A 27,332-nucleotide genomic window follows, 5' to 3' on the forward strand; every position below is an offset into this window, starting at 1 on the left:
GCGGAACTTCCCCTTTAGGGTGGAGCTCTGCTTTAAAGGGACTGCTGAGTGTTTCTGCAAAACGCATAGGTGTGAACCAAGAATAAATCATCCACAGAACCTGTGCAATTAACATGTATTGGGTTTTAAATGGATGAGGTGGCAACCCTAAGCGGGGGACCAAACCTTACAGCTGAACTACCCCTTTTTGGTAGGAGCTCCGCTTTAAGGGGGGAGTAAAACTGCAGCTCAAATGTTTGCAAATAAAAAGCAAATCGTGTTATTATTATTATTATATAGTATTTATATAGCGCCAACGGTTTGCTCAGCGCTGTACATTACAATGGGAGACAATATACGAGACAGTACAGTAACAATACAACACACGAGGGGTTCGAGGGCCCTGCGCCTTGGAGCTTACAATCTAGGAGGGAGGGGAGAGTGGTACAGGAGGAAATAGCTGTGGGGGATGGAGTGGTAGAAAGAGTGGAGGAGATCAGCAATTAGGTGAGGGCGAGGTAGGCTTCCCTGAAGAGATGGGTTTTCAGGGAGCGCCTAAAGGTGAGGAGGGTAGGTGACAGTCTGATGGATTGGGGTAGTGAATTCCAGAGGATGGGGGAAGCCCTGGAGAAGTCCTGGAGTTGGGCATGGGAGGAGGAGACCAGGGAACTAGAGAGTAGGAGGTCTTGTGAGGTGCGGAGAGTACGATTTGGGTGGTATATGGATATCAGGTCGGTGATGTAGTTTGGGGCAGTGTTATGAACAGCTTTGTATGTTAATATTTTGAATTTTATGCATTGGTCAATCGGAAGCCAGTGTTATTTTTTTTTTTTTTTTTACCCAATGGATAAGTCAGGTGTATGTTAGAGATTGGAGTACTGTGAATGTCTTATGAGTCGGCGGTAAAAGGCCTTGATAACAGGAAGGCATAATTGAGGAATTTTCCCTCTTTTTTTTGTTTTTTGAGGGACTGGCTGTAAATACTTCTAGTTATTGTATGTTGTTTTTGTTAAACAATATGAAAACCTATGAAACAATAATATATAAAAAAGCGAATGACGGGGAGTGAGCTGTGTTGGTGGCTATGCAGTGACTGGAAGTTTCGATGTACTTTCTCCTTCTTCCTCCCTACCTGCCCTCTCTCTCTCTTCCTCCCTCCCTGTGTGTTGTCAGCCCACCTCCTCCCCCGCCTCTCCCCTCCTCTCGCCTGGCTCTCCTCCTTCCCCAGTCATTGTGATCGCCGGCTGGCTGGCTGACTGTGCTTGTCAGCTGTGTGGCTCCTGGTGTCCCCATCCGCCGCCCCTGAATCACAGCCGCATGTGGTGGAAGGTGTGCTGTCCAGCCGGATGGGTCGGGGTGTTGTCTGGTAAGAGGTGTTGGGGTGATCGGGGGAGGGGCAGGCTCGTGTCTGCTGGCACGGAGAGGAAAGGCTGGGCTGCATTGTAGAGCTGATCTCCTGTGTGTGCGGGACCCCCCCATTCTGTACGGCATGGATTGGGAGGACAGTGATGTCATGGAGCACGTCTTATTGTATCCTCATGGTGATAGGCAGGGAGACGTGACTGGAGGTGACCCGGGGCGCCTGGCACTGGGCTCCTTCACCTGCCTGCCACTGTGCACCTATCTCCTGTGTAGTGACAGGCTGCTGTCTGCCTGCAGATGGCATTTCCTACTCCCCTCACATGTCCAGCAATGCCTTGGGCTGTCCAATCTCACATCTTTATCTTTGGGGTGTTAGTGGGTGACTTGTGTTTATTTATTTTTAGGGCCCGTTCACATTAGGGTTGCCACCTCATTCACCACATATTAATTACACAGGTTCCGTGGCTGATTACGGTGCTAATTAAACTCACTCAGTACCTTATCTGCAATAAACCAGCCTCATAATCTGTGTAATTAATGTGTTCAGGTTTAAAGGGATGAGGTGACAACCCTCCTTCACATGGGTGTAGAAAATCCTGCATTCAGATGCTTGCAGCATATAGTTTTGTATGCATGGAAGCCTATGGGCCCATACACACAGCCGCGTGGGTTCAGACATAGTGAATAGAAAAGTTTTGGTGACTTCACATGCGTATGGCAGCCCTGTGGGGGTGGAGCCAAAGTAGGCTCACTGCCTTGTATTTCCCTATTGGGTCCACTCAGATGGCCAGCAGGGGGAGCTGTTTCTGCCTTGGTAAAATTTGGTTGGCTCAGCCAATCAAATTCTTCACAGGCAGAAACAGCATTTCCCACCTGCTGTCACAGTGGACCTGATGGGACATGGGGAGGCAGAGCCAGAATGGTTATGGTGTGTTGGGGTTCACCACCAGGTCCATTTCTAATAATCAGTGGGAGGAGCCATTTCTGTCTTTGCAGAATTTGATTGGCTAAGCCAGTGGTCTCCAAACTGCCGCCCTTTGTCTGCCTCTATCCGGCCCTCAGGGTACTATTCCTCCCACTGACATCAACAAGGAGGTACCATTTCTTCCACTGGCACCAACTATAGGGCATTTTTCCTTCCACTGACACCAATGATGGGGCACAATTCATCCCACTGATATAAACAATTAGGTACTATTCCTCCAACTAATACCAATGATGGGGCACTATTCCTTCCTCTTGATACCAATGATGGGGCACTATTCCTTCCTCTTGATACCAATGATGGGGCACTATTCCTTCCTCTTGATACCAATGATGGGGCACTATTCCTTCCTCTTGATACCAATGATGGGGCACTATTCCTCCCACTGATACCAATGATGGGGCACTATTCCTTCCACTTGATACCAATGATGGGGCACTATTCCTTCCACTGATACCAATGATGGGGCACTATTCCTTCCTCTGATACCAATGATGGGGCACTATTCCTTCCTCTGATACCAATGATGGGGCACTATTCCTTCCACTTGATACCAATGATGGGGCACTATTCCTTCCTCTGATACCAATGATGGGGCACTATTCCTTCCACTTGATACCAATGATGGGGCACTATTCCTTCCTCTGATACCAATGTTGGGGCACTATTCCTTTCTCTTGATACCAATGATGGGGCATTATTTCTTCCTCTGATACCGATGATGGGCACTATTTCTTCCTCTGATACCGATGATGGGGCACTATTTCTTCCTCTGATACCGATGATGGGGCATGTTTCTTCCCACTGACACCGATGATGGGGCACTATTCCTTCCTCTGACACCGATGATGGGGCACTATTTATCCCCACTGACATCAACAATGGGGTGCTGTTTGTCCCCGCTGACACCAACGATGGGGTGCTGTTTGTCCCCACTGACACCAACGATGGGGTGCTGTTTGTCCCCACTGACACCAACGATGGGGTGCTGTTTGTCCCCACTGACACCAACGATGGGGTACTGTTTGTCCCCACTGACGCTGGGTGATTTACTACTCCCACTGGCCACTCCGGCCCTCCTAACGTCTGAAGGACAGTAAACCGACCCTTTGTTTAGAAAGTTTGGAGACCCCTGGCTAAGCCAATAACATTTTACACAGATACAAACAGCTCCTCCTATCAGCTGTCTGAGTGGACCTGATGGGACATGGGGAGGCAGAGCCAGAATGGTTATAGTGTTGGGATTTCCCATAAGGTGCACTCCCGATGACCAGTGGGAGGAGCCATTTCTGTCTTACAGAGGCACAAAGCACTCCTCCAGAATGTTTTTAGTGCATTGGGGTTCCCCATCAGGTCCATTCCTGATGATCAGTGGGAGGATCCATTTTTGTCTTTGTGTAAAATGTTATTGGCTAAGCCAATCAAATTCTACAAACACCACCTCCTACCAGCGGTCAAAGCGGAACTGAAAGGACATGGCAGAGCCAGATTGGTTTTAGTGAGTTAGGGTTCCCCATCAGGTCCATTCCTGTTGACCAGTGGGAGAGGCCATTTCTGTCTTTGTAGAATTTGACTGGCTGAGCCAATAGCATTTTACATTGGCAGCTCCTTTCACTGGCAGTCATTTGGGACATGGGGAGACAAAACCTAATGGTTTTAGTGATTTGGGGTTGCCCATCAAGTCCATTCCTGACAGCTGGTTGGGGGAGCTGATTCTCTGTTTGTAAAATTGGATTGGCTGAGCCAGTGGATCTGATGAGGAATTGACTGCCTGTATATATGTAAATGTTGCTCAAGCATTACAGCATGCAGAACATGTATACACAGGATCTGCTACAGAAAACGTCTGTGTCGTGTGATTGGGATCTTAAAGTGTGTGTGTAAATCTCTGCCTAAAGTTGGGCTTTAAAGCTTGGGTTTATATTTCTAAATACTTCGACCCAAGATTCACACAACTTTCACCCAGGATTCACACATTTTCGTTACTGGATTCAGTTGGAAGAAAAAAATATATCCTGGGTGAACGTTGTGTGCATGCTAGGTGGAAGCATTTATAAATAGAATCCCAAGTATTTTTGTAGTGTCATTCTGAACTGTACTTTCCTTCTTTTTCAATGTTTTCAATGGGCATATTCAGTACTTCAGTCATAATTCAATAAGCCAGAAAGAAATGATCCAGGTGCACTAACAAGTAACACCGATTCATCATTTAGTGATATGGCAGGGCTGAGTGAAATGTAGTGTCTTACCAGGGGTTACTGCACTTTGCACACCATCACAGGATTTTTGCAGTGCTCTGAGTAATGTCTTTATGGTAGACTACTTGGAAGAGATAGTAGTTGTGCAACACTAATCCCAAATCAATTGTTTGAGGTGAGTGATCAGGTTACTGTATATGCTTCATAGCCTTGCTTTGTGTTAAAGGACATCTTAGCAAACAATATTACACATTTCCATTTACCAGTCCTTAGATGTGGTGGCTGCATTCGTTTCCTTTTTTCATGATAAAGGATTAGCTCACCTTTTCATAAAAAAATGAAAAAGATGAACTTACACCCTTTCCCCAGTCCCCACTGTACTTACCTATGTGGGTGATGAACTTTCAGTGCCAACGCAGCCAGTGCAGCAGCCTGGGCTGTTCTCCCTCTTTTCTGTGCCAGCACTGATCTGTCCTGGAAGCTCTTCAGGACAGTGATTTCAAATGCCTGTACCGATGCACCAGTTGTATGGGCAGAGACAGCTCAATTCACACAGAGGTGGGTACAGCAGAGACTGCAGGGTGGGGGTTTGGAGGTGTAGGGTGTTAATTCACCTTTTAATTTTTTTCTGAAAAGGTGAACATACACTTTATGCCACTTCCATTCTGGGCCAATTCTGACATCCCTCATAATTTTTTGGTAGAAAACCACTTAGAAGCCCCAGACATTATATATTTTTTAAGTATAGGCCCTAGAGAATAAAATGGTGGGTGTTGCATGTTTTTATGTCATACGATATTTGCATAGCGGTTTTTCAAATGCAAATGTTTTGGGAAAAATAATTTAAATTCATTAACCAATACACGCCCGGCCAATAGCCGAAAGGCGGCCGGAAAAATGTATTGGATTTTCGGGTGGACACCAAATGGCGTCCTCCCACACATGCAAACTTTTCGCGCTTGCAGAGCCACGCAGCGGCGCGATCTGTCACCGGACTTGTACCTCAGACACGGCTGATGACAGATCTAAGTATCGGTCCCATTGCCGGTTCCATGTGACCTGCTGTGACCAATCACAGCAGGTCACATGACAGTTGTATTCAATGGATGGCTTCATTCATGCCATCCATTGTATACTACTGCCTAGCTGTGAATGGTCACAGCTAATCACATGCACATGTCATGTGATTAGCTGTGGCCAAATCACATCTAAGCACAAAAAAAACACAAACCCCTGAATGAATCGATGTCATTCAGGTAAATGCTTGCTTATAGCAAAGTAATTCTTTGCTATAAGCAAATTGTGTAAAAAAAAAAAAATACTGATCACTTCCCCAAAGTAGTACAATGTTACTATGGTAACATTGTACTACTTTGGACATAGTGAAATATGAAAAAAAATCTTAAAAAAAGTAATAAAAAATTAAAAATAATAAAAAAATATATATTTTTTTTTTCATACTGTCACCAGTCAGTGTCCTTGTTCACCGCCATGCCAGTTATATGATGACCCTGTACTGCACTGGTGACAGTATGTAAAAAAAAAAAATAGTGAAAATAATTTTTTGCATTTTTTCATTTTCCGAAAAATTATGACAAAAAAAATACAACTTCAAAAAACTCGCCATGCCTCTTATGAAGTACGTCAGACTGTCTACTCTGCAAAAAGGGGTCATTTGGGGATATCTGTACTGTTTTGACATTGTTGGACCTCAAGAAATTAGATTGGCTGTCAGTACTGCAGGATTGATCAATATTCAGATATATACCATAGTTTGTGAACTCTATAACTTTCCTACAAACTAAAAAATACATCCTAATTTGGGTTATTTTCACCAAAGACATGTAGTAGAATACATTTTGGCCTAAATTTATGAAGAACAATTATTTATTTGCAAACTTTTATAACAGAAACAAAGAAAAATGTGTTTATTTTCAAAAGTTTAGGTCTTTTTTTGATAATTTAGCAAAAAATAAAATCCCCGGCGGTGATTAAATACCACCAAAAGAAAGCTCTAGTTGTGTGAACAAAATGATAAAATTTTAGTTTGGGTACAATGTTGTATGAGCACGCAATTGTCATTCAAAGTGTGAGAGCACTGACACCTGAAAACTAGCCTGGGCAGGAAGGTGTAAAATTGCCCGGTATTCAAATGGTTAAAATACAATATAATACCCATTTTGTAGTAAAATATGAAATATGATATCACACCAAGTTATAGATACCAGACACGTCACGTGGAACGGCACCGAACTACAGCTGTAAAAGCCTTTACAGGTTACCAAGTTTAGCGTTTAACCACTTCCTGTCCGGACACTTTTACCCCCTTCCTGTCCAGGACAATTTTCAGCTTTCAGCGCTATCACACTTTGAATGACAATTGCACGGTCATGCAACACTGTACCCATATGAATTTTTTCCCATTTTTTTGAGACAGATAAAGCTTTATTTTGGTGGTATTTATTCACCACTGGGATTTTTATTTTTTTTGTATGTAAATGAAACGTCCAAAAATTTTGAAAAAAAGTGTTTTTCTTATAAAATTTTGCAAATAAATAATCTTTCATCATAAATCTTGGCCGAAATGTGATCCGTTATCTTTTTAGTGAAAAAAATAAATAAGCCAAATTAGTTTATAACCAAAAATTATAATTTTTAAACATTTTTTTTACATTTTTATTTTATTTTTTATATTATTTGGTTTTTTTTGTTTTTTTTTTTACATACTGTCACCCTAGCAGTACAGTGTCACCATGGTGACACTGTACTACTTGTGGGGGGTGATGAAGATTTTTTTTTTCCACTGTGATTGCTTTTACACCCATATAGGATGTAAAAGCAATCATTTCTCTTTCTCTCTGTCTGCATTCTTGCAGCCATTGAGAAATACTGTGTGAGCTGTGATTGGTCACAGCTTGTCACATGGTACAAGGCTGTTGTGAATAGCCTTGTACCATGTGACCTCTGTGATCATTCACAGATTTCACACGTAGTAAGCAATGATGTCACAAGTGACATTTTGCTTACTACTTTGCATGTGATCACTGATTGGCCTATCAGTGATCACATGATCGGGACCTCGTATAGAGGTCCCGTCCGACGATCGGTGTTTCACTGTGTCCGGAGGACACAGCGGGCACCGGATCGCGGTGCTGCGCGCTCCCAGGGAGTGCGCACAGCTAGAAATGGTGGGTGCCGTTTATGAACAGCAACCCGCCCCTGGAGTACCACCGTCCTGCCGTTTATAAACAGCAGGTGGAGGACGGCAAGTGGTTAAACACTTCCCGTCTGGCCCATGTTTATAAACAGCCGAAGGGGAGCAGTGCAGAAGTAGGTTGACGTTTCTAAACGTCACCTGCATTCATTGCCTGTGCGCGCTCCCTGGGAGAGGGCCAATCGGTGATCACAAGAGCAGTAGTAAACAAGATGTCCCTTCCTGACATCTTTGCTTACTACTTGTGAAATCTGTGATCACAGAGGTCACATGGTACAAGGCTATTCACAACAGCCTTCTACCATGTGACAAGCTGTGACCAATCACAGCTCACACAGTATTTCTCAATGGCTGCAAGAATGCAGCCAGAGAGAAATGATTGCTTTTTCAGCCTTTATGGGTGTAAAAGCAATTAGTGTAAAAAAAGAAAAAAAATTCTTCACCCCCCACAAGTAGTACAGTGTCACTATGGTGACACTGTACTGCTAGGGTAACAGTATGTTAAAAAAAGCACATAAATAATAATAGAAAATAAAAATGTAAAACTTTTTTTGAAAAATTATTATTTTTAGTTATGAACTAATTTGGATTATTTTTTTTACTAAAAAGATAGCTGAATACATTTTGGCCAAGATTTATGAAGAAATTATTTGCAAAATTTGCAAAAAAATAAAAATCCCAGTGGTGAATAAATACCACCAAAATAAAGTTTTATCTGTCTCAAAAAAATGCTAAAAAATTCATATGGGTACAGTGTTGCATGACCGTGCAATTGTCATTCAAAGTGTGAGAGCACTGAAAGCTGAAAATTGGCCTGGACAGGAAGGGGGTGAAAGTTTCCAGACTTTAAGTGGTTAAACAGAAGGTCTGTAACTAGAATTATTTCTCTCACTCGGAAATGCAATCGCCGTTTACGTATGCATGCAGGACCAATGCCAGCGTTTGCATTTGGGCGGGAGGGGTGCTTTACATTTTCTAAATTATATTATTTAAACATTTTTTTTTTATTGTCTCTTTAAATCATAAATGGAAATTTTTTTTTTCCAGGTAAAAACAAATGTGCATTTATTAATTTTTGTTACAGGAGCCTGTAAAGCATTGCACCAGCAATCAGCAGATCCCTGATGTCATACAGGTCTACTGCAAACCTGTCAGTATATCTGCTTGCACATACAAAGTGTATGGGAAGCAGATATACTGACAGGAAGAATCAGTAGCACCTTGTGTACTTCATTGAGAGCTAACAGCTGCTAAGGCTGTTGGGACTTGTAGTTCATTCATTCACAGAACTCTAAAAATGGGTGGAACATGTAACATGTTCCCAAAGGTGGACTTATCTTTTTAAAGTGGTTGTAAAAACTCAACTTTTTTTACCTTCATGCATTCTATGCATGAAGATAAAAACCCTTCTATGTACAGCAATGCCACCAGCCCCCTCAAAACTTACCTGAGCCTCATCGCGATCCAGCGATGTGTATGACCGCCTCGGCAGTCCCAGGTCTCTGCATCCTTATTGGCTGAGACCGCAAGAAGGAGCCATTGGCTCCTGGTGCTGTCAATCACAGCCAGTCAGCCATGAGTAGAGAGGGGTGGGGCCAAGCTGTGGCTCCGTGTGTGAATGCTCGCTATGGGGGCACCTGACAGAAAGGAGGAGCAAGGGGAGCCTGCAGGGGACCCGAGGAGGAGGATCCAGGCTGCTCTGTGCAAAACCACTGCACACAGGAGGCAAGTATAGACATGTTTGCTATTTTACAAAAAAAGAACCTTTAGTATCGCTTTAATTTTTTTTTTTTTATCACTTTTACTGCTATCCCAAGGGATAAACAACATCCCTTGTGATATCATGGACCATGACAGGTACTTTTTATAGAGAGATATTGGGACTATTAGACCCGTAGATCTCTCTTCTGCCCTCCACTCTAGCTGATCGGACCCAGATTGGTCTGATTAGCTGTTTCACTGGCCAATAACGGCCAGGTAAATGAACTGAAACTGGAAGTGACATAATCCTCATTGCTTACGGTTTCTGACGTCACACAGTGGGAGGAACAACATCAGTTCCTCTCACTGTGTCCAAGGAACCAGATGCCCCCGGTCTCATCCTTACCAATCAAGAGCCTGACTCCGGTGCTGTCATCTTCTCCCTGAAGTTCCAGTCTGTGTGTAGTCCTTCGGGGTTATGATGTACAATACAGGGCTTTTACCCTTGTGTTGTATGTGTTGGGGGCAAGTGTGCAACCGTGGCCAGCTCCTGAGTATCATGTTTTTTTCAAGTATTTTGTGCATTTGTATGCGCGGTTTCTATGCTTTTTTGTGCAGCATTTTTCAAGCATTTTGGAGCTTTGGTTTTTTTGTATTACCCAAGAGACATATTATGTTACATAATTTGTTACTATGTGCTTTTGCTTTCAGCTGCTTCAAAAACTCACCAATCTGTCCAAATCGCTCTACAAAATTCTCTCCAAACCTTTTTTGAGCTTCGGATGTTTTGGAGTGACGATGTGAGCCACCGCCATAGTGAATAATGTTTTTTTTCCTCCCTAAGCGTTTTGGAGGTTCAAGTTACAAAACAGGTGTAAATGGGGCCTTAGAGAGGAAGCTGCGGGGACTGGTCACATTGTTGGGGGGACCTTTCTGAAGCATGAAATGAAAGCTGGAAAGCTCCCGATGCATACTTCGGGGTAGGTTCGGGAGCTTTACATTCATGTGACCGCTGTGATTAGCAGTCGTGATTGGAATGGCTGCATCTGCCTCCTGACATTTAGATCCATTTAAAGGGCTAGAAGGTGGCAGCGGGAAGGAGTAAATGCAATTGCAACTTTACACTGTACTTACCTGAATGTGCAGCCACATGACTCTACACTGTCACTTTTCTGTTGGTGGGGTCTGGTGAATTCTTTCTAGTTGCCACCATTTTCCCATCCAGTCTTATTACTGCATCCTTATAGTGTCACGATGTTGGTCCTAAAAGTGCAACTGAACTCAAAAAAGGAAGATTTATTATAATATAAAGACATTGTGTGAATGTTAATAACACCTGAGCACTACCTTGTATTTTCTGTATGGAATTCCAACTGAAACATAACAGTGACTTTCCACGTATGTGACTGTGACTAGGCACTTCTATGCCTACAGCCTTACAGTTGTATATCTGTAGTGTGAGATTTCAGCTAGCCATACACACAAAGTTCCCTCATTCAGTTCATGGCTGAAGGTAGACCCCAGGGAATACTAGTCTTGTGCCCTATCTGTACTTTCTGTATGCAGCTTCAGCTCATTCACACTTGTGTGACTTGTCATGCTGTGGGTCCAAAGTCGCATCCCATGTTTCCCAATGAACTCCTTTCTCCAACTTTCATGCAACTTGAGGGCCATAGACTTCAATGTAAACCCTCCAAAGTCACATAAAAGTCGCACCTGAATGATAAACATTATATTGCCAAAAGTATTGGGACGCTTGCCTTTACACACACACATGAACTTTAATGGCATCCCAGTCTTAGTTCATAGAGTCCAGTATTGAGTTGGCCCACCCTTTGCAGCCATAACAGCTTCAATTCTTCTGGGAAGGCTGTCCACAAGGTTTAGGAGTGTGTCTATGGGAATGTTTGCCCATTCTTCCAGAAACGTATTTACGATGTCAGGCACTGATGTCGGGCGAGAAGGCCTGGCTCGCAGTCTCTGCTCTAAGTCATCCCAAAGGTGTTATATCGGGCTGAGGTCAGGACTCTGTGCAGGCCAGTCAAGTTCCTCCACCCCAAACTTGCTCATCCATGTCTTTATGGACCTTGCTTTTTGCACTGGTGCGCAGTCATGTTGGAACAGGAAAGGGCCATCCCCAAACTGTTCCCACAAAGTTGAGAGCATGAAATTGTCCAAAATGTCTTGGTATGCTGACGTCTTAAGAGTTTCTTTTACTGGAACTAAGGGGCCAAGCCCAACCCCTGAAACACAACCCCACTCCATAATCCTCCCTCCACCAAACTTTACTCTTGGCACAATGCTGTCAGGCAAGTACCATTCTCCTGGCAACTGCCAAACTCAGACACGTCCATCTGATTGCCAGACAGAGAAGTGTAATTCATCAATCCAAAGAACTCATCTCCACTGCTCTAGAGTCCAGTGGCGGCTTACTTTACACCACTGCATCCAACTCTTTGCATTGCACTTGGTAATGTAAGGTTTGGATGCAGCTGCTGCATTGGAAATGCATTCCATGAAACTCTCTACACACTGTTGTGCTAATCTGAAGGCCACATGAAGTTTGGAGGTCTTTAGCTATTGACTCTGCAGATCATTGGCGACTTCTGCGCACTGTCTGCTCCAGCATTCGCTGATCCCGCTCTGTCATTTTATCTGCTGTTGTTCCCAGTTGCTTCCACTTTGTTATAATACCACTAACTGTTGACTGCGGAATATTTAGTAGCAAGGAAACTTCAGGGATGGACTTATTGCACAGGTGGCAACCTATTACGGTACCACTCTTGATTTCATTGAACTCCTGAGAGCGACCCATTCTTTACAAATGTTTGTAGAAGCAGTCTGCTTGCCTAGGTGCTTGCTTTTTTTTTTTTTACACCTGTGGCCAAGGAAGTGATTGGGAATGCCTGAATCCAATGATTTGGAGGGGTGTCCCAATACTTTTGGCAATATGGTGTACATGGAACTTGTGTGTGACTTCTTAGAGCACAAACAATCACTTTTGGTCAAAGCCAAAGTCACACTCATCCAAAGTTGCATAAAGTTGTACTATAAAGTTGCAGTGAAAATCGCACAAAATTTGAAGTCGCACAAGTGTGAATAGAGCCTAAAAGGCCCTCTATGGTCCCAGGTGATGGACAACTTCAGCAGGGATTACGTCATCCAGAGGAGACTTGGGAACCAAAGAATCTATACTACAGAGTAGAGGAAAGAATTTTTTTTCTCTTTTGATAGTGAACTAGAGTTCTCCTTTAATGTGTGTTTGTTCCAGTGGAATGATATATTGCACACACTGGGCAGGTAATACTGTAGCCAGGCCATAATATGTAAAAGTCGGTGGAGTGATATGCTTTTTGTGCACATACCACTGTACATAAAGAGGAAGATAAATGTGCTGAGGTTGTTGTAGATGTAGTGAAGGAAGTGAAACTGTTCTGCTTTATGGGTCTACATATGTAGAACGTGAATACTTTGCATTGTTTGCATGTAAATGTCTGCCTAACTCTTTGACTATGTAAGCTATGCTGATCTATAGAACCTTGATGAGTGATAGGACATTAGCAGTACATTACATAAACCTCATGAGACGGGATGCTTTGGCAAACTTTCCACACAGGGAGTTATCCACTACCAGGTAATGAGACGGCTCATTTGGCCTTCCAAACTGTCAGCTAATTTTATTTTTCTTCTTTTTCTATATTGCACTTTCTTTGGAAATGCTTCTTCTTTGTTTCTGATGATCTTTAAAACCATTTTATTTTATTCATTATATAGGAGGATAGTACAAGGGCTATTCTCATTATATAGGAGGATAGTACAAGGGCTATTCTCATTATATAGGAGGATAGTACAAGGGCTATTCTCATTATATAGGAGGATAGTACAAGGGCTATTCTTCTCATTATATAGGAGGATAGTACAAGGGCTATTCTCATTATATAGGAGGATAGTACAAGGGCTATTCTCATTATATAGGAGGATAGTACAAGGGCTATTCTCATTATATAGGAGGATAGTACAAGGGCTATTCTCATTATATAGGAGGATAGTACAAGGGCTATTCTCATTATATAGGAGGATAGTACAAGGGCTATTCTCATTATATAGGATAGTACAAGGGCTATTCTTCTCATTATATAGGAGGATAGTACAAGGGCTATTCTTCTCATTATATAGGAGGATAGTACAAGGGCTATTCTTCTCATTATATAGGAGGATAGTACAAGGGCTATTCTCATTATATAGGAGGATAGTACAAGGGCTGTTCTTATTATATAGGAGGATAGTACAAGGGCTGTTCTTATTATATAGGAGGATAGTACAAGGGCTGTTCTTATTATATAGGAGGATAGTACAAGGGCTATTCTCATTATATAGGAGGATAGTACAAGGGCTATTCTTCTCATTATATAGGATAGTACAAGGGCTATTCTTCTCATTATATAGGAGGATAGTACAAGGGCTGTTCTTATTATATAGGAGGATAGTACAAGGGCTATTCTCATTATATAGGAGGATAGTACAAGGGCTATTCTCATTATATAGGAGGATAGTACAAGGGCTATTCTTCTCATTATATAGGAGGATAGTACAAGGGCTATTCTTCTCATTATATAGGAGGATAGTACAAGGGCTGTTCTTATTATATAGGAGGATAGTACAAGGGCTATTCTCATTATATAGGAGGATAGTACAAGGGCTATTCTTCTCATTATATAGGAGGATAGTACAAGGGCTATTCTCATTATATAGGAGGATAGTACAAGGGCTGTTCTTATTATATAGGAGGATAGTACAAGGGCTATTCTCATTATATAGGAGGATAGTACAAGGGCTGTTCTTATTATATAGGAGGATAGTACAAGGGCTATTCTCATTATATAGGAGGATAGTACAAGGGCTATTCTTCTCATTATATAGGAGGATAGTACAAGGGCTATTCTTCTCATTATATAGGAGGATAGTACAAGGGCTATTCTTCTCATTATATAGGAGGATAGTACAAGGGCTGTTCTTATTATATAGGAGGATAGTACAAGGGCTATTCTCATTATATAGGAGGATAGTACAAGGGCTATTCTTCTCATTCTATAGGAGGATAGTACAAGGGCTGTTCTTATTATATAGGAGGATAGTACAAGGGCTATTCTCATTATATAGGAGGATAGTACAAGGGCTATTCTTCTCATTATATAGGAGGATAGTACAAGGGCTATTCTTACATTTTCTTAAAGCACCTGCTTTCTAGCATGGTCATCGCCTCCTCCCATGTTCATCTCCACAACTTCTCCAGAGCCTCTCCCATTCTTTGGAACTCTCGAATGTAGTCTGTCCAGGTATCTTTTACCCTTTCTGATGTTGAGTGAAACTCATCTTTTTGGAGAAGAATATCTCAATCTAACAATTGGTCTTTTAGGCCACTGGCGGTAGTCTGTATGTCCCTCTGAAAAGCAATCTGCAGCAGATCATTCTTCAGAGGGTGGTAGAGCTGCAGCTTCCTGGTGTTCAGGAGTTGATCCTGCCACTTCCTGAATGCTTGTGTTTTTTTTTTTTTTTTTGGTTTTTTTTTTTCATGCTGGGTTTTTATGCTAAACTGGGATTTACTATGCTCTGAACTATCGCTCCACAACAGCAAGTCAAACATTTAGCACACAGTTGATAGCCAGAATTCAATGGGTGAGTTTGAGAGGCAGTGCTACCTGTCAAACTTGAAAAGCCATGCCTGCAGTATATGTAGGATCCCCTCCAGATGGCATGTTAGGCTTTCAGTGGGAAGTAAGGGGATGGCAAAAATATGACTGAGACACCTGTTTTACCTTTTGTTGATTGAGGTCTTACTTTCTCAATCAGCTCATCTCTTACAATTATTACCTTTTGTATCATTTGCCCCTGAATTTTAGATTGTCATGAGCAGGGTCCTTCTAACCATTTGTGATTTGTATTAGTTATTGTAAAGCTTGTTTTTCTTTTTCATTAAAATAACAAACATATTATACTTACCTGCTCTGTGGAATGTTTTTTTCCTCCTCTTCTGGGTTCCACACTAGCATCTAGGCTCTACCCCCCCCCCCCCCTCCACCAAGTGCCTCCATAGCAAGCCACTTGCTATGGGGGCACTCATGCGTGCTTGCTCCCAAGCCCTGATCTGTGTGTCCATAAGACACACGGAATGGGACTTGGCCCTACCCCCTGCTCCTCGTCGCTGGCCAATGGCTCCTACTGCTGAATCTGAGCAGATGAGGAGTGAGAGAGCTGAGACAGTCTCGGCTCTTGTGCACATCGCTGGATTGAGATTGAGCTCAGGTAAGCATTTAGGGGGGCTGCAGGGAAAGCTGCATGAAGAAGGTCATTTTACTGCATAGAAGGCAGGAAGGTAAAAAAAAACCTCCGTCCTTTACAACCACTTTAATGCCCTTATTTCATAAAGAATTGCACAAACTATTTTCACAACATAAATCCTGTATAATAATAATAATTTATAAAAACAATTACTATTACTTTTTTTTTTTTTTTTTTTTTAAAGTGTTTGACACTTTATTTCTATCTAATTGCTTCAGGTTGACTTCAAGTACCAATTTTTTTTATGTTTCTATTATAACTAACTCCTGTTTTTGTGTTTGCTTACTTTTAAGGCTTGGCCAGACAGGATGTTGGCTCGGTCTTTGCTCCAGGGGAGAAAAACACAGCTGGAAAAATGCATCTAAAGCTGCATTTTGCATGATTGTTATTGTGCGTGTGGTGTTAATGCATTCTATTGGCCAGAATAATCATTTATTGTGGCCATTAGAATACATAAATGCGCCAGCACTAATGCACGTTTATGCACATTTGGAGTTTTTATTTTTTCTGCCCAAGCTCGCCTCTCCTGAATGCGCTGGTGGTGCGATTCTTTTTCTGCTTCTACGTCTTTACGTCTGTAAATACCTATGTGTGCATGGACATATAGGCTAACATAGGAGGGTGGGTGGGGGAATGGGGGCTTTAAAGGCAGAGAAAAACCCTGTAAAAGTGGCATTTTTGACCTCTTGTTTGCATTAGGCGTTAGATTGATGTCTGATAACTACTGACACTAGTGTATCAGCTTGTTTTAGAATGTCCGGTTATACAAATTGGGTAAAATGCTACCTGTATAAGTGTACAGAATAATAATTAACACTATCTTTTTTTTTTCTTTTGTAGGAAATGTAAGATGCCCTTGGATGATAGCTATCTGACTCGGTGGTGATGACTTCCAGCTGTAGAAAGCATCAGGCTTGCACATAGCATTGAGACACCATGACAGTGTTCAGACAGGAAAACGTGGAGGACTACTATGAGGTTGCAGAAGAACTTGGAAGGTAAGCAGGAAAAGCAGTGCAATGGTTTTTGTTTTTACTCAGTTACTTTTTATTTCTGGTTATGGTATCTTCTTGATTGTTATCTGAATACGAGATCAGAAGATTTCCAGCAAATTTGGTGTATCAGAGGTAGAGAACACACTAGCTGGGATGGACTTTTTCAGCCAATTCCCTGATTTGTTGGTTGTCCCATGACAATAGATCAGAATATTCAGAGCCGCAGTTAGTCTTGTTCATGCAATATGTAGAAATAGCTGTATGTTTACTAGAGGTATGTTGAGTCGTTTAGTGTGGATTAACACATATGCGTTGTGAATTGAAGCTACGTTTTCACAGCTAATTGACACAGTTGTTGTTCAGTGGTTCAGGTCAGGTTTACATCAGGATCAGGAGAAAAAAAAACGCACTGAAATTGTGTTCACAAACTCATGATATGTGTGATTCAGAAGCAGGTCCCGTAGAAGTCAATGAGCCTGTAGTCCGCACCTGAACCGGATCGCACTGCTCAGAAATCGGACATGACTCTTTTTCAGTCTGCACTGAATGTATGTGAACAGGCACCATAGGAACCAATGTTATTTTACATGACGTGGATTGGATGTGGTTCAAACTGCATCCAATCCGCATATATGTGAACTGGCTCCTAATGAGGGATTTACCAGACAAGGATGTAGGTGGTTTTTGTTTGTTTAGAATAAGATTGCAGAGCCTCATACTGAGATTATGTAGACAAAGAGGAATGTACAAACAGTAGCAGCTCCTAGCAATTAAACAGCATATTTCTTAGATTTTTTTGACTGCTTGAAACGGATAATGATCAACGTGGTTTCTTGCAACAACAATCTGCATTATATTTGTAAATCAAACTTTCATTTAAGAATCATACTCCTCTATGGGGAAACTATGGAGATTTACTAAAACTAGAGCACTCAGAATCTGGTGCAGCTGTGCATGGTAGCCAATCAACTTCTAACTTCAGCTTGTTCAATTAGGCTTTGACAAAATCTGGAAGCTGATTGGTTGCTATGAAGAGCTGCGCCAGATTTTGCACTCTCCAGTTTTAGTAAATCTCTCCCAGGTTGTCATAACTGTGGTGGTACAGGAGACCACAGATACAGAGTGGCTCACAGTTGATTTTCAATGCTCGTGTAGAACAGTGGTTACTAAACTCATTATTCTGCATGCCTGGTTTTAGAGATCACCTACATTATTTTAGCAGCTGTTCAAGCTTCAGAAGAAATGTGTGAATTGGTTATATTTAGACCTCTAAATGTCTCTGACATCAGAAGCTATAGAAAAGGTTTGATTCTTCTTTAAAAGTTGAATTTCAGCATGCATTTAAACGTTAACTCCACCTTTTGCACCAGGTTACATGTTACACCAGTATGTAGGATGTAACATATAGCACAGTGCAAGTGAAGCCACCCCCCAAACGACCATTCCCCCCCCCTTTTGCCCATGATAGCAATAAATGAATGAACTACAAATCCCATCTGCTACCGCCGCAGACAGATGCGATTACCACACTTGTAGTTCCTTCAGCTCTCTAACTGAAAGTACCTATTTGGTTTCGGTCATAGAGCTGGAGGAAGAATCTGCAGAAGCCTAGCATTGCCCATCACACAAACAGGCACTTGTCTGAGGACATTTGTAGTGGCTGAGCAGGCAGGTGGAGAGATTAGTTCCCCATAAGGTCTGCCTTGCATGTGATTGTGATTGGCAATGGGTGTGTGTGGGGTGGGGTGATTTGTAAACTGAGATTATTTTGCATTCAGGTCCACCTCCCATGCGAATCGTCATTGTCCAAAAATTAAGGATGTCATCCAGCATCCCTGCCCCTCTATTTGCATTCATTTTTTGGGCGACCAGCTGCTAAATCAGGCCAGGGATAATGCCTGGTGAGGGAGGCTGTCACATTAATGACCACTTCCCAGCACAGACATTCTCCAATGAAGTTCTCCGTATGTCAGCTCAGAATTATTAGTTGGTAATTCTTTAAGAATCTGCCGTAGCCATAGCTTTAAAACTAAATGTATTGTTTAGTGGATTAACTGAACTATTACTTTGTGTTGGTCTGGGGATTCGTCCTCCACGCACATCACGTCAGGCATCATACCGCTGAATGAACGTACTTATTTATTGTTTGAATGTATTTATCGTATGCTTGGAACTGTATTGCAATGTGGTGCGCTGCGTCGCAGTATAGGGTGAGATGTACCCCGATTACAAGTATCATGTTGTTTTTTATACTTCTGTAATAAAAGTATCTTTTCAATCAAAAAACTGAACTATTACTTTTGTATGATGTGGTTTATTTCATTAATGCAGCAGGTTACCTTTTGCATGTTCTATTTACAATCCTTTTACAGGCTGTAATCTGCCTGTAAATTGCATCTACTTTTTTTTTTTTTTTTTTTTAAATTGAAAGCATAAATAGATAAATGAGACTAAACTAATACAGTTTCTACATAGGTATTGATAGACAGGTGGTTGAAAAGTTGATTTTCCTTGTTTTTTTGAAATGAGTGAACAGCTCCTAAACTGGAATAATGTGGTTGTCTTATTTGTGAAGTTTTTAGGCCACTGCATGTTTTGAGTTTCACTGATCCTTAACGTAACGCAGGGCTGGACAAATCCCAGGAGCCGGGTAGCCAATGCTCCTTAAAGCTGAACTCTAGGAAAATGATGAGCTATATCTGTACTGCAAGTGTTAAAATGTTTGTAAACCCTCACCTTGTAAAACAGCCCATTCAGTTTAAAATAGTAACTGAAGGAAAACATTTGTGTACACATGTAAAGAACATTATAAGTACATATTTTTCCTCTTTTTTTATAAGTGATCACATTCCCTCTGCTCTCAGCTGCATAAGAGCTGGGTAGGAGAAACAGCAATACACCGAACTTCCCAGTGAATGCCTTGGGGGTTGGGGGTGTCAGCAGAAGTCTGACCATTGAAGGAGATCACACAAAGTTCTAGCGCAGCTAAAGAACTGACCACGCTGTGTTCTCATGCCTTAACTAGTGTGGTCAGTTTTTGATAGGAAAGCAGAGGCACTGGCAGGAACATCAAGGATTTCACACAAAGGAAACAATACAAAGAGAACAGGATACGTTTTCATACAAGTCCATGGTACAGCAGGCACATGCCAGGAATATGAAATGTAGGGTTTACATATTCGTTAACTGCTTGTTTGTGTCTAGGGGTCCAGGTGCAGCTTACTTGATTCTTGACTCTCACAGGCTCCTCTGTGATGCTAGACCTGCAGCCGCCTTCTCTGCTGCATTTTGGCAGTCTAATGTCCTCTAACATCTTCAAGACCGATGCTGGGACCATAGTCCTGCATCGGATGTAAGGATGCTGAGAGACAGTCTATTGCCTGAGCGTAGATGAGAGCTGTCTGCTGGGGGAATGGAGGATCAGGTAAAAAAAACATATTTTTCCCTTCCCCTATACAGAAACGAACAGTTAACCCTTGCAGTGCAAGTGCAGCCCCACTGCAAGGGAGGATTTTTACTTCTCCCAGAGTTTGGCTTTAATTTACAGTTGGCACCTAACATTTTGAACTTTTCTATAGTAGTTCTAAATTTAAAGTGGAACTAAACGCATTGATTCAACAAAACCACTATGTTCCGGGCACGCTAACTGTCACAATTGCTTGTGTTCTCAATCAAACTGTCAAACCATCAAATACCTTGTGTCATAACTAATCACATGGGCAGCACCATGGCAGTTACAGATCAAATAGGTCAAGATGGCAGCTTCTTTGGCTGAAAAGGATCGAAAAGTTTAGTTCCACTTTACCTGCTTGCCTGCCGCACTATAGTAGAAGTACAGGGCCACAGGGTTGGGACGTGACGAACACCGAGTAAAGCTGACAGGGTAGAGAACAACACCACAGGTCTCCCTCCTGCCAGCAAGGACATGCTGCTGTGCATTTCTGTGCGCACAGTTAACCCTTTGATCACCCCAGATGTAAACCTCTTCCTGTCCAGTGTCATTAGTACAGTGTCAGTGCTTTTTATTAGCACTGATCACTGTATTAGGGTCATTGGGATGTCAGTGGCAGTTTGTCAGTTCCCACCCAGTGTCAGAATGCCCGCCGCAGTACTGCTATAAGTCGCTGATCGCCACCATTACTATATAAAAAAAAATAAAATAAAAAATTCCAGTATATACACCGCGATTTGTAGATGCTATAACTTTCACATAAACCAATTAATTTACATGTATTGGGATTTTGTTTGCAAAGACATTTATCAGAATACATTTTGGCCTAAATTTATGAAGAAATGTGATTTTGTTAACTTTTTCTACTGGATGTTTTATAACAAAAAGTCAAAAATATTGTTTTTTTATATTGTCTGTCTTTTTTGATGTTGTTGTTATTATTTTTGTTAATTATTATTGTCACACGTGACTTGGTTTTGTTCTGTGATGTATTTTTTTTTTAGCTTTATCCAAATCAGTATTTGGCATCTTGCACACTGCAACTTGAAAAAGCTCAGTACAGCATTTGTTTTTGTTATTCTTTTGCTGCAGTAGCCCATTTATTTACAATGTGCCCTTGCACACAGGCTTGGAAACAAGCACCGTGGATAAAAAAAAAGAAAAGAAAATCAGCATTTTTGGTCAGTAATTTACGCCACATTCGCGAGCATTTCAAATATTATTGAATTTTCCCAAAGAATATATTGTGCGCAATAAATACGTGTGAATATGCACAAAGCAAATGCCTGAAATTATGTCCAAAAAAAGCAGATGCTCAAACATCAATACTGTGTGCACGAGGCCTTATAGCCTGCAGTAGATAAGTGAGATTATAGTAGCATTTTATGGTAAAATCTGGTTATCTGTGGTTCGTGAAGTATTCCAGGAAAAAGGGGTACTGGCATTTATGGTGCAGAAATTGTGGTTATTGAATTGGTGCGTATGGATGACTGATAGATATTTTATGGAAGAACCTGAGGGTTCTTCGTGAGTATTCTCCTGCCCCCATTATTAAGACTATAGTAATCTCACAACAATGCACTGAATTCTTCATTTACAATATGTCCCATTTGCTTTACTTCCATCCCCCGCCCCAGTCAGAGACCAAATACAACAGCCCCCCTACAGTCACATTAAACAACACACTCAGTACATTGTGCCTGTCGGCACCATTATGCTTGGTTAGAGCTGCATTGTATTCAGTGTATTTGTACTGGCCTATTTCTGGATCCCAAACTAGCTGTTCAATACAACTTACATCTATGTTATATAGCTCAAATACAATTCTTTATATAGATTAATAGCAATGTGGATTTTAGGATTAGTGCATACCTGTGTATATATAAAATCTGTTGTCCTTGTTTTTTTTCTAAACTTTTATGTTTAGTTATATGGTGAAATAAGCCAAGCTGATGGTTGATCTATTTTCAGTAGAGACAGTAGAAGCCACAGGTTATTGTCTGTGTAACCTTAAAATGTTCTAAAACCCAGGACCCTGCATTCACTATATCTGGACTCCCACAGTACACACTACATGGAAATGCAATTATTTTAGTAAATATAAATGGTTAAATACCTTTTCTCTTCAGCAGTAAATAGCAGTCTTGTGACTTCTATCAGTGTCCAGCCGAGCACTGGTAAAGCTTGTAGGAGGAGTTTTCATTCTCCTCTGACTGTCCTATGAGGCTGCATAACCCCTGACCTTCTGTCTGGACAATGCTGATTAGCCCTGTGCTGATCACATGCACCCTCCCAAAGAAAAAGAAGCTCTCTAGTCAAATGCACTAAACTGAGCATGTGCAGAGTGACTCCTAGAGCTCTGTACTATCAGCAGATGGATTGGGGACAGTAGAAGAAGGGGAGGATCAGAGAAGACAGGATCAAACAGGCTTTTTACACAATGTGGAGGATTAACCCCTTAGGTTCCAGAGTGCGTATAACAAGCATGCTTTACTGCAGATACAGACTGATTTTACTGTTGTGGGTTTAGTAACACTTTAACGTTCCATCAACAATGTACCAATTGATGACATTATATAAAATAAAATATTTATTGAATATAATCTTCAGTTCTAGTGTTTTAAAGTCTTTTGCTTCTATAGTTTGCACATTTTATCAATGTAAGACTGCCAGATTTACCTTTTTGTACTACTTGCCCCACCCTATTAGATTGTAAGCTCTTATGACCTTGGCCTTCCTAACCCCCTTGTATTGTAACTGTATTGTCTCCCTTTATATTGTAAAGCTCTCCTCAAACTGTTAATAAACTAATAATAATGCTAATAATATTTTCTCATTTACACATGCTGCTTCCCACTTACTACTGCACAGGACCTGCTCCTTACTCTCAAGCAGTCAAAAACCTGAAAATCATATCAAAACTTGCTTTTGAGTAAATGTGAAAGAAGTGAGTGATGTTGCTACTGAAAAAAACTTAGAAGCGGGGCAGGTGCCTGTAGCAGTCTTGACATTTCTCCAGTTAAACAAGTTCTTTATGATGATCATAGATTTGTGCAGTTTGTATTTTGGAATGTGCGGTATTAATTAAGGTAATGGATCCATTGTTCACATCATTTGTTTATATATTAGTGGTCTGCATGCATTTTTGTATGCTTGAAAAAACAACACAATTCCATGGGAGCGTGTTGACAGTACAGGTCATTGTGTTCCTTTTGGTTTTCCGTTTAGTGAGTGAAGTCCTGGCTAGGTAAGATCAGGGTAAGTACAAGGAAGTTTAGAAAAAAAAAACACCATGTGTACTATATATAGGCAGTAGATGTGTAAATGAGGGAGATTCTATAGGTTATAAACCACACAATCACATTTACATGGGTATGAACAGGGTTGGATATAGGATGTAATCTTCTACTAGGTGTGCAGTCCTATACCATAATAATGCAACCATTATTAAAAATGTATTTTTTAAAGGGATGGGTTTTGCCATGTTAATATCACACCATCCCAGGCTGCTGTGTCTGAATGGTCTGTGCTGCAGAAGTTATTTTCTAACTAGTGCATGCTGTGTCATAAGAACAGTGTGCGATGGACAAACTGATACAATAAGTGAGAGTAATACGTGTTCCTTTAATAATAGGGATTAGCAACATTCTAACATGATGTCAAGGTAAACTGATGTTGCGGGTTCATCCACCTGGGCACAGAAGGCTATATGCCGTAAAAAAACAGCTTTATTTTCAGTGCCCAAGAGTCACAGGTGATGCAAACAGCCGCCAGCACTATGAATGATCAGATGCATTTGTACACTGAAAAATGCAGATCTGAGTGTATACATGCATGCTGGTATGGGTGTATCGTGGATGCAGACAGTCTGTAGCTTGGGTCTGCGTTTACCAGCTGTGTCCTGCCCTTAATTTGTACAGGCGGCTGTATGTAACACCTAAGATTCCCACACCCAGAAATGTAACTGGTTTTTAAGGGGTACAATTCACTTCATGAACCCTAAGGGGTGGATTTACTAAATCTGGAGAGTGCAAAATCTGGTGCAGCTGTGCAAGGTAGCCAATCGGCATCTAACATCTAATGTCAACTTGTTCAATTAACCACTTGCCCTCCTTCCTGACCAGGCTTTTTTTTGCGATACGGTGCTGCATTACTTTAAGTGACAATTGTTCACTCATGCAAAGCAATGAAATTTATATCCTTTTTTTCCCACAAATATAGCTTTCTTTCGGTGGTATTTGATCACCTCTGCGTTTTTTTTTTTTAAATTTTTTGCTCTATAAGCAAAAGTAGACTGACAATTTTGAGAAAAAAAAACTATTTTTGAATTTTTGCTGAGAAACGTCCAGTAAAAAAAATTTAAAAATCAAATTTCTTCATAAATTTAGGCCAAAATGTATTCAGCTACATATGTTTGCTGAAAAAATCCCAATAAGTGTATATTAATTGGTTTACGTGAAAGTTATAATGTCTACAAATAGCGGTGTATATTTACAGTGAAGGAAATAAGTATTTGATCCCCTGCTGATTTTGAATGTTTGCCCACTCACAAAGAAATGATCAGTCTAAAAATCCAAGAGGAGTAGGCCAAAATCCCTCCTGAGATGTAGGCAAACCTGGTGGCCATCTACAGGAAACGTCTGACCTCTGTGATTGCCAACAAGGGATTTGCCACCAAGTACAAAGTCATGTTTTGTGAAGGGGATCAAATACTTATTTCCCTCATGAACATGAAATCAGTGCATCATTTGTTAGACATGAATTTCTTTTGAATTTTTTGTTGCTATTCTGTCTCTCAGTGTTATAATACACCTACCATTCGATTTTTAGACTGATCATTTCTTTGTGAGTGGGCAAACATTCAAAATCAGCAGGGGATCAAATACTTATTTCCTTCACTGTATATATACACTGGAATTTAAATTTTTTTTAATACTAGTAATGGCGGCGATCAGCAACTTATCATGGAACTGCAGCGAGCATTCTGACACTGAGTGGGAACTAACTGCCACTGACATCCTAATGATACTAATACAGTGATCAGGACTAATAAAAAGCACTGACACTGTACTAATGTCACTGGGGAAGAAGGGGTTAACATCTGGGGTGATCAAAGGGTTAACTGTGTGCTGTTTTACATAATGTGCTGTGTGTGTTTTACTAGGGAGACATTCTGCTTTGTATTTCTCTGTTGTGCAGAGAAATGCAAAGCAGAATGTCCTTGCTGGCAGGAGAGAGACCTGTGCTGTTTACACACAGGTCTCTCCCCTGTCAGCTTTTGCCAGCAAGTGCGGGGTGCTGGTGGGGAATCTCCGGTGATTTGACATTCGTAGCCGCCAATGGCGGTGCAAGCAGAGCGGTGCGTGAGCCCCCTACCTGTTAAGGCAAATCATGTATATCTACGTGATCTTGCGCAGCTCTGTCGCCCTATAGTAGTAGTTCTGTAGGGTGGCGGACAATAAAACCTGGATAGTGATTGGTTTCTATGCAGAGCTGCACCAGATTTTGCAAACTCAATTTTAGTAAATCAGTTCTATGGTGTTTACACATATGAGCATCAGCTTAAAGCAAAACTAAACCTTATTTATCAAAAATTGCTGACAGGCAGCTCTTTTTTGCAGAAAAGACATGCTATGTCTCTTCTGTAATAATACTTGCTTACCTGCCTGCATGCAGTTTTCTTTTGAATGTACACTGAGCTGTGCTTGTGCAGCTCACTTATGCTGTGCTAGAATGACCAATTCCTGTGCGCATGCAAGGGATGATGTCACTGACCAATCACGGGGCCAAAAGCCCAGCATGTGGGGAGAAGATGAAGGCGGCCTAATGAGGGATGTAAGTGCCACATTGCTGGAAGGTGGAGGTGATCATATTTGACAGCTTAGTGCTGCTTAAAGAGAAAGTGTTTTGCTCTGTATTTTTTTGTTTTGTTTTTTTGTTTTTAAAATGTTTACCTGTTTGGAACTTTTACATTTTTGGGGGTTTTAATTTTTTTAATGTGATGAAGGTTTTCCCAGTTTATACTTATTGCGATGTCAGGCACCAAGGGACTGCATTGTTTTCAGTGAGCTGGTTAATTTAGTAGATTTTCCTTAAGAGAGGAAGCAGTAAACCACAGTTATTATATAGTAATGAAAAACAGGAAGCGACTAATGTGCCTGCATTGAGCAAATATGGCTGCTTTTATGTCAATAAATAACAAAATTGGCACGTATTTCGGCCTCATGCACATGGGACATTTGGCTATCTCTCCTAGACACCTTTCCTCCTAGCAGGAACGTTTTGACGTAAACACGGCTTGAAGCAGGGCACCTATGCCACCTACTTTAATGATGTCTTGACGGATCAAATAGCACTACAGCTGCTACATATTCTCTAGTTTATATAATATAAAGCTTGATATTTCAGCTAACACTCTTTGTTTTAAATTGTCCGAGCAGAAAAGTCCATGTGTTCTTGTATATGTGTTATGTATGGAAAATGACTAGTCTTTAATGCATGGCTACACTCTTGTGTATTTTGGCAGCTTTATAGAAATTTTATATTTTTGTCAATAGAAATAATATTGTATGAGGGGCGTTCAAGTCAAACCAGGACTTTGAATTTTACAGGTATAAAAAGGGATGCGTGGTACTACATGCAATAGTAAGTGGCAAGTGTGTCCTATTACTGATGGCGCACATGTCGCGGGCCAGTCCAGAGACCGTTACTCAAGATGGCAGACAACAGTGTTAGTACGTGCATGGAACAGCGTGTGGTGATGATGTTTCTTGTGAACAAAGGCATAAAACCCGTGGATATCTACAGAAGACTTCAAGCACAGTACGGCAATGAGACGCTCAGCTGCAGTAAGACATTTGAATGGTGTAAACGTTTCAAAGATGTCCGTACGTCTGTCATTGACTATCCCAGCCATGGTGGTTCCCAGCCCACAGCAGTCATTCCTGAACATTCAGTGTGTGGAACGCCTGATCCTGGATAATCAACACATAACCTGTCATGAAATTGCACAAGAGACAAATCTTTCTGTGGGAATGGTGAACACAATGATGATGAAGTGAAGCAGGCTGTCCTAGGATGGTTCAGGCATACTGACAAATCTTTCTAT

At 41.3% G+C, this 27,332-nt stretch overlaps 1 protein-coding gene across 1 annotated transcript in view; it reads left to right on the top strand.

Moving 5' to 3' along the window:
* Window positions 1-1,197: 1,197 nt before the first annotated feature.
* The window catches only part of DAPK1 (death associated protein kinase 1), a 255,031-nt gene continuing 228,896 nt past the window's right edge, over window positions 1,198-27,332 (top strand). The window contains exons 1-2 of the mRNA XM_089662124.1: window positions 1,198-1,345; window positions 16,619-16,776. Coding sequence (XP_089518250.1) covers window positions 16,715-16,776 — 62 coding nt within the window. The 5' untranslated portion in view covers window positions 1,198-1,345; window positions 16,619-16,714. The remainder of the gene's footprint in view (window positions 1,346-16,618; window positions 16,777-27,332) is intronic.

Source organism: Staurois parvus, unplaced genomic scaffold, assembly GCF_062004578.1.
Source record: "Staurois parvus isolate SC_StPar_1 unplaced genomic scaffold, SC_StPar_1.0 ptg001432l, whole genome shotgun sequence".
Lineage (NCBI taxonomy): Eukaryota > Metazoa > Chordata > Amphibia > Anura > Ranidae > Staurois > Staurois parvus.